At 39.6% G+C, this 8,457-nt stretch overlaps 1 protein-coding gene across 1 annotated transcript in view; it reads left to right on the forward strand.

Moving 5' to 3' along the window:
• Nucleotides 1–7,903, forward strand: part of LOC139719489 (fasciculation and elongation protein zeta-2-like) — an 89,847-nt gene extending 81,944 nt beyond the window's left edge. The window contains exons 5-7 of the mRNA XM_071630907.1: nucleotides 4,173–4,462; nucleotides 5,873–5,945; nucleotides 7,857–7,903. Coding sequence (XP_071487008.1) covers nucleotides 4,173–4,462; nucleotides 5,873–5,945; nucleotides 7,857–7,897 — 404 coding nt within the window. The 3' untranslated portion in view covers nucleotides 7,898–7,903. The remainder of the gene's footprint in view (nucleotides 1–4,172; nucleotides 4,463–5,872; nucleotides 5,946–7,856) is intronic.
• Nucleotides 7,904–8,457: the final 554 nt, after the last annotated feature.

Genomic DNA, 8,457 nt, shown 5'->3' on the forward strand with positions numbered 1-8,457 from the left:
TTGATTGATAGATAAATAGATAGATTGATTGCCTAATGGTTGGTACGCAGCAGACAAGTCATTTGCGTAGCACACGCGGGTTTATATGAATATTGACAGGATGTAAGCATCATAAAGCTAATGTCTTCCTCATTGTTGTCTGAGCTTAGCATAAGATGCTGCACTACAGGCAACAATTCATAAGCATGCAAGCTAGCAAATACAGTGTATGATAAGAGGATACATGAAAGCCATAGGCACATTACAAAGTACAGATAAATGGATCTTGATGCCTGGAGAAACGACAAAATTTTGACATAGATATGACGCCTGAAATAAACTAGATTATAAGTCGTTTTACATTGTACCACCAAGCATGAGCATTTACTTTGTTCTGAAAGGTTCTCTTGCTTTACTTGCTTTGTTAAAGGTGTTAAAGCCAAAACGTAGTTCTCAGAAGGGCTCAAAATTCATCTTCCACCATTTAGAATTTGCTTGCAATACCGGGACATCAAATGGGCCTACCATGAAACTTAGCTGGCTGATGCGATTTGCCAGGATGATGAGTTGTTTTGGAGTATTTTGAGATCATAAGTGCAGAATAATTTTGATTGTAGTATACAACTTTTATTCCAAATAAGCCCTCCTGTTCAGCACTTTGGGAGGCGGAATGTTATGTGATGATCAATCATGCCCTTTACAATCGCATTTTCCAACAAGCTGCATGCAATTCATTCTAATGCCGAAGATCGATGGATATTACTTTGGCCCGATTGTCCATTATTGATAATCCATCATGAAAAATTACGTAGTTACCTTGATCGGAATGCACTTAGATTGTGGACTTTCAGGTTAACCTTTTTGACTAATATTTTGCATTCTTGTCTTTACCGAACTGGAATTGTGTTGTTACAGCATGATTTTACACATTTCTTATGCATACTAAGTACATTTTGGAGCAATAATTGGCAGTTCTGCAAGCATGTGGGAACTGTGTTTTGGCTTTAATCTCCCTCCACAGCAATCAGTCAAAATGGAATCTGCAGTGGAGCCCATTGCTGCTTTATGATCGACAGACCTATTTCACTCAATGTCATGATGCCATTGGGTTCTTTGTGCAAATTGAATTGTGGATTTTCAACATCTATAGGGACGGCTTACTGTGTTGATTGATATGTGAGCAATTTCTGCCACCGTGATTTTTCAGTGTCAAAGTTTTTAGCTGAACATTCATCTCCGTGTGAGAGAGCTTTAGGCCCCCACCAAAATGCATGCAGATTGCGATTTCCAGCCTGCAGAATTAGAGGGATCTGCCGAGTCCGCCGTCGTCGCCGTAGCTAGGGAGTGCAATCGATACAGGAGGCCAAGGTTTGTGTACATTGGGCAAAGAGGAACCTCCGCTGTCCCCTCAGCGGAGTGAGCAACAAGGCCGTCAAAAGCAAATGCCACGGACGCAGAAAGAATAGAAAGACCTTGGAATCCATCCTAATGAAGTCCCTCGTTCGCAGGAGGATTCCAAAGAGGTACACACAACAAATGAGAACCAGAGCTCCTCTTCTTCTCATGATATAAACATAGAGGATGTGTTTTTTCAAATGCAACTGATGTTTGTTTCTTCCGCTGCTAAGCTTTCTGGTTTTAGATTGCAGGTGGTTCAAAGCCTGTGGTGCCTTGTTCAAGCATTATGCAAGATTGGAGGGAATCTCAGTGAATCCACATAGCCAGAGAATCTAGAACATGCTGCTTGTTAGCACACTACAAAGAAAAAGAGGAAAACGTCATGTTGATTTCGTCGTGGTAAAATGCATAATGAGTGGTCCTGTTCATACTGGTGTCAGCAGCTGCTGGGAACAATTTGTGTAGGCAGTGCATTTTTAGCTGCATTTTAAAACAGTGCATGGGAAGCTGATACACAGGACACATATGTACTTATTTTCACTGCAACTCTTGTTTTTTGAATGACTTTCCCTATAATCAAAAATAGAATTGTGACTTATAAGATCACTGATAGTGTGTATTGGAGTATCTGCATACAAACTTGATTTAATTGTATTCCCTGCTAAGTAAGCTATTGGGAGTTCGACTAACAAAGCAATGGAGCTTTGTAAGATGTTTGCTATCATGATGCCCAACTTCAAATTGGCATTTTGAGACACGACTAGCCACATGTTGCCAGCCTCATTCCTCTTACATTTGAAGTGCATTCACGAGAGCTTTGGACCTGAGCTTAACTTTTAAATGTGAACGAATCTCGTGTCAGCATCCTTTGCATCCGCGCTGTGAGGTGGTTGGCCCTCTTTAGCGTCATAGCTGTCTCTCTCGGCTCTCCTCTTTTCTCTTTCTCTCATATTTAGGCTCTGAGTGCCTTCTGTAGAAATACAGCTGGGAGGTACCTTTCACCAATAAACAATCCAAGACCTGCTGGATACTTGCTCTTTGTTAGTGTAATTGATCTGGTCTTAAGAGACACATGGCCAAAGAAACGAATTAAGTGGGGCACTCTTCAAGTGACGCAGATAACATGCGAGTTGAAAAGTTTATCACAGCGTGTGGGTGCATGCCGTCAGTGAAGAGCGCTGCATGGCTGTGTTCAAGCCAAGGTGGGGGTATGACAGGGAGGGGCGTAGCGAGAGAGGATAGCATGCGTCTGTGCAATGTATCGGTCAGATCTGAACAATATCATGATGATGCCCTGCTCATGGCGGTAGAAAGTTACACATATTGAATTGTACTGATAAATTGCAAGACATTCGAGGTGAACACTGAAGGGAAGCAAGAATAAGGCCATGTTTAGAGAAGTGAAGATGGAACCTACCATGCAGTAACTAGGGAATTTTGATTTTGATTAAAAAGAAGGTCTTTCTATTGTGTTCCACTCTGACTGCTAGACAACTTTAGTGCTTCCTCCTATTTGGTGACTTATCAGCATGCAGAGGAAGGGGATTTGGAGGTACTTAAGATTGTTCTTCATCATATAGATTCATCATTCATACAAAGATTTCTGTCATTGGTCATGATAATACTTTCAGTGTAGGGTCTTTCATTCTGCTGCAAAGTGATTGGAATTGAAAAGACATTTTCTGCATTCAATAGATAGAGAGACATCTCAACCGAATGAGGCAATATTTTCTCGTTCAACAGGTTTCATTGGAAATTCAGTTTGAGACGGTCAGACCCTGTTACGTGTTTACTGGCTGGGCCTCTCCGGCTTTTTTTGGAGCATTTCTCCCACGGCTGAATTTTGCTCCCGCAGCTTGCATTGATTCGTAGGCAAAGCCGTCTCCCTGGTCGTGAGTCAGGTGCGAAAGTTGCACTGCCTGTGGCAGAGATGGATGGCTGATGTGGCCACTGTCATCGATTGATTGAAGATGCAGCTACACCCTGAGTGCAGTGACTGTTTGTCCATCACTTTGTGTGAGCAGCTACAAAAAAAAAAGAAGGTTATTTTGTTGGGCTTTACTGTTGAGTGAGAGCATCTCTCTGTCTGTCGTACAGTCATTTCACACATTGGATGCAGTTTCCATGGTGATGATGCAAGTTTTTGGTGTTTTGCTACTGCCCTGCTAATGATACATCATGAGAATTGGCAGGTCTTGGTCTGCAGGGGTGCTGACTCTGCACTTAAACTCTGTTCCTTATGCCAAAAACCAAGGAGGTTATGTTTTTCAGGTGTTGGTTTGTTTGTCTGTGTGTCTGTTTTGCAAGATAATTCAAAACATTATGAATGGATTAGGATGAAATTGTCAGGAAAAGTTGATAATGATGCAAGGAACAGATGATTAAAATTTGGTAGTGATACAAATCACTGTTTGGATCCAGGAATTTTTTTGGTGAACTTTTTGAAGAATTCTGTGTCATTGGAAAATGGGGCCATTTTCAGCATACGTAGACCTATGTGTATAACAATAAAAAGCCAGATCATATACCTACCATCACCATCACTCTTTTGTACACCATATTATGATGATGACTATTATTATTATTTTTTTTTTATGCAGTGGGAATGTAGGACTATGATATAGGGTGGAAATCACAATATGGGTGGAAATGAACTGCTTGGCGGAGGTCTGTGCTCCGCAAGTGCTTTTCTAATTTCTGTTACAATGAGTCAATATGCAATAGAAATCCCCTCATCTGTTTTTTTTTTCTGTAGAACAAGGACTTAGTTTCCCCACTTTCTCTTATCATTTCAGAACTGAAGAATATGAGTCTCGCACAACTGAATGAACTGCTTGAGGAGCTAGACCAAACTGTCAAGGAATACTCAGAAGTCCTGGTCCAACAGCTGGCCCTCAGAGAGGACCTGGACTACGAGAAAGAGACCAAGAACACATTCATCTCTGCACTGCTCAGCGTACAGAACAAGGTCAAAGGTCGGGGCGGAACGGGCAACAACGCTGGCGGCAAGCAGAAGACAAAGCAGCAACCCCTTTCTCTACTCAGCAATAAACTGAAGCTCAAGAATGGTGTGGAGCCAGGAATGGTGAGCTCATCCAGAATTCATTGACCCTTGAACTTTTGACATCGCATGATTAGGAAAGTTCAGGACCTAGATGTGTGTAAATCTGCTAAAAGAGAAACTGTGTTTGATTGTCTGGACTTTTTTTTTTCAAAAACTATTTGTAAAAATAACTGACATGAGTACAAGCTTCAGTGTCTTTATTTCTTATCATCTAAGCTGTAATGTTCCTCATTAATTTGCTTTAAGGGGGAATTGTTGACCATGTGGGCCTTGTGTTGTAAGGAATTGCAGATCACGTGATTGATGCAAATTGGTAAAAAAAGAAGAAGAAAGAATTGTTCCCATGCCTTGAATAAACCCAGAATCAAGTGTAACTCTCTAATATGCTTGGCCCTGGAATTAAATTACCAGACTCACTACATATCAGTTGTAGTCGTGTAATGTGATATAACACAATATCTTATTTGAACCCTAAACGAGATATTTGTCAAGTTTCCTGTCCTTGGAAATGGCCTTAGGGCTCATGGATATTCCATCAATCACATGCAGTGCAGTCTCTTTGCCCATTACCCCTAACTGGAAGGCCGGATGTGCTCCACTAATGCATTTAGGTGGGCTGATACCAAATACCACCCTCTTCAGGTGAACACAGTTAGATACTCGGCGGCTTTCCAAAAAGGGTTGCCGTGCATTCGGGACACTCCACATGCTGTGCATTGATTACATGATGGATACCCGGCGGGTCTGGATGTGCGTCTGCAGCGCGGCTCTGCTCACGAGAATTTTCTTTTCGTTTAGATTGTCGCATCGGCCTTCGGCAGTGGTTGTATTATCATATTCCAGGGTTGTTCACTCCTGCATTTAGAGTCATATGTATGAGAATCAAGACTGAACATGCTTTCTTTTATTGACTAGGTGTGACTCACTTTGAAAATGTACAAAAGTGAAGGGATACACAGTAAATCAAAACTAAAGCAAAATGCATATTGATGAGCCTCTTGACTCTACCTTAATGAAAGAAGGAGGAGAAACACAAAAAGGAATTTTCATGTAAGGTGAATTCGTACATAATGATCAAATGTGAGTCCTCAAGTCATGTCGCGGATGTTGGGTTGGAACTTATACTCACTATAGTGGTGCCAATTATTTAAAAAAAAAAATGATATTAGTCTATATTTTAGGAAATTATAAATCATAAGATTAGGCTTGATCATTATTATGTCATCACAAAACCATTAAAGATGGACTAATACGTTCAGATGAAAAGTTTGTTCATACCTCGAGTTATCTACAAAAATGGACCTTGCTAACTTTCCTCCTGAAGGATAGCAAAGACTGTTATTTTTTTAGTGTGTGGTGCAGTACACCAAGCATTACCAGTTATCATTCTTTCTTTCTTTTTCGCCTTTATGTCTGTTTTCCCATATCTAGTATCTGACGACGAGAATACCATACCACAAAGACACCCCACCAGATCTGGATACCTTGAGGATAATCACAAAAAGTAAGTAGTGAAATGTTTCTCAGAGAGACCCATATTTGCAACTCAATCAGATTATTGGCTTTATCTAGACTTTGTTCACAAGTTAGGCATTTGCATTCTACATGAGCCATGCTAAAAACTCAGCCATCACCATTCAGTTAGAACTCTTGATAGCCGATTACTGCTTGCATGGAATAATATCACAAAAGCATTTCAAGGGCATATTGTTCTTGCCGCTAGAGCAGGATGAAACATCATGTGAATGTTATACATTTTCTTCCAAATATTCCTGTAAATGAAAGCATTGCATATATATATATAATGAACTGAAGAGAGAAAATTCAATAAATGAATGACCAAACTAAAAAAAGATCTTTAATCCAGTTACGGAAACTGCATGTATGATAGCATATTCAGTGGTAGCTGAAGATTACTGTCAGACAGTGGATTTCAAAGTTCACCAGCATGCTGAGCCGAGCCTTGCCCAAACTTTGGCCTGTCATGTATTGTTGTAAATTTCTGCCCTTTTGAGACTGAGGACAAATGTCTTGTCGCCAAGTTGCCAAGAGTAAGAGGTGGCGGCCTTACAATAGAACTGTAACAAGAGGTTTAACAGTAATTGATGAATTGGGTAGATTAACCCTTTTCCATTTATAACACCTCCTCCATGGTTCACCTTTCCTACACCCCCCCCCCCCTAAAAAAAAAACAAACAAAAAACAGCAACAACAAACAAACACCAGCTGCCAAACCAACAGACAACCAAACAAATAAGATTATGTAGTGCAAAAGTGAATGCTGGATATGTTTTAGTGGACATACGCAAGAAGTGGTATATTGTGATGAGTGATGTTGATATGGCTTGTTTACCAATTTTTTTTTTTTTTTTATTTCAAGTTTGATTATTACGCTTTGGACTAAGAGAGCATCATGCTGTTTTAAACGAATGTCACCTTCTGTATCTGTCTGGTTACACAGTATAAAGCTTCACTTTCCTTCGGAGAGTCTCTCGCGTGCTCGCTCTCTCTCTCTCTCTCTCTCTCTCTCTCTCAAGTGGCTGTATAACACCTTCGTAGCATCGGCAAAAGCTCATACTTTAGATGGTAGTAAAAAGTGGATGCCATGAATTATTCAGAGCATCAGGTGTTCTAGTTGCAAGAGAACTGTTAACTCAACACGTCCATGATGAAGAAAAGAAAAAAGTACTTTTTAAGATCCGGACTGATGGGAATCGCCCATTTTTAATGGCAAAGCCTGTGGGCTGTGTTGTGGTGCTGGTCACCTTGTAACACTGGATGAATATCTGAATGCATTTGATATCTATTAAAAGAGACCTCCGGATGATTTTCAGACTTTTACAATTACACAACTATAAATTAGTTATACCAAGTGCAGAGTTTTAGAATTTATAGTGATTGGGTTGAGGAATAAGGATGTTTCCAAAATTTACAACAAAGTGTAATGAACAAGGATGATGAAATGGAAGCCTCACCATAAGAATGCATGAGTTGGGGCTCAAGGAAGCAGAACAAAAGAAGATGGCATGCATACATTCTAAACAGGTGAACTTGTTAAGCAAGTGGTATTAAAGTGGAATTACACTGCTACATTTCTGAAATATGTGAGGCTCCTATGTCATCAACACTGTTCATTGTAATTTGTTTAAGATTTTTCAGAGTATTGTTTCTCTGCTAAAAGACCACTATAAATTCCACAAATCTATACATGGAGCTGTCCATTTACGTACTATATGATGTGAAATTATGAAAATCGTCTGGAATGCCCCTTTAAAGGGAGTGGGATTGTATCTCATATAGCTAGTTTTGATAGACAGTTTATTGCCTTTGTTTTTCAGTTTTTCATTTTGTTACTTCTGTAATATTGGTGGTGACTGTTGTTCAACTTTTGTTCTCTTTTCTTTGCAATTTTCAGTCTTGAAAGCAATTGACGAAAGACAGCAAAGAAGTGCCTGACTTGCTGAGCAAACTATATCTTGAAAGGTAAACTGACCCTTGAGTATTGTCATCAGAAATTTGGACTACACTATTGTATACAAAGTCATTTTTAATTGTCTCAGTTTGTCTCCTCTCTTAAACCTAATTCAAATGAAATATTTTCATGTTTGTAGGTTTGCTTCTTTTGATAGTCCTCCATTTTGTCTGCGCATGCTAACAGTAGGATGTAGTAATGTTTCTTCACAAATCATTCTTAATGCCTTGTACTTGACAGGTCATTGCACTGGAAAATTGCCTATACCATTCATGCATTCATTTGCTTGAAGGGGAATGACTTTTTTTATGATCATTACTCAAGTTCCTATGCTAGTTTCTCTCACAACAGTCTTTCTTGAAATGTTAATGGAACATAAACTTAAATGTACCATAGAACAAAATGAATTGGTCACATGTTCAAAAGTGTTTGGACTCATTCTTTGTTTTGGGGAGCACAATTTATCTGGAGAGTTAACAGTAAAAAAAGAAAGAAAGAAAGAAAGAAAAATGTATGAATCTCAGCGAAGGACTGATAATCTAAA

The sequence above is a fragment of the Diadema antillarum genome, unplaced genomic scaffold (genome assembly GCF_040938485.1).
Source record: "Diadema antillarum isolate AM-2024a unplaced genomic scaffold, OU_Dant_1.0 scf00000111, whole genome shotgun sequence".
Taxonomy (NCBI): Eukaryota; Metazoa; Echinodermata; class Echinoidea; order Diadematoida; family Diadematidae; genus Diadema; species Diadema antillarum.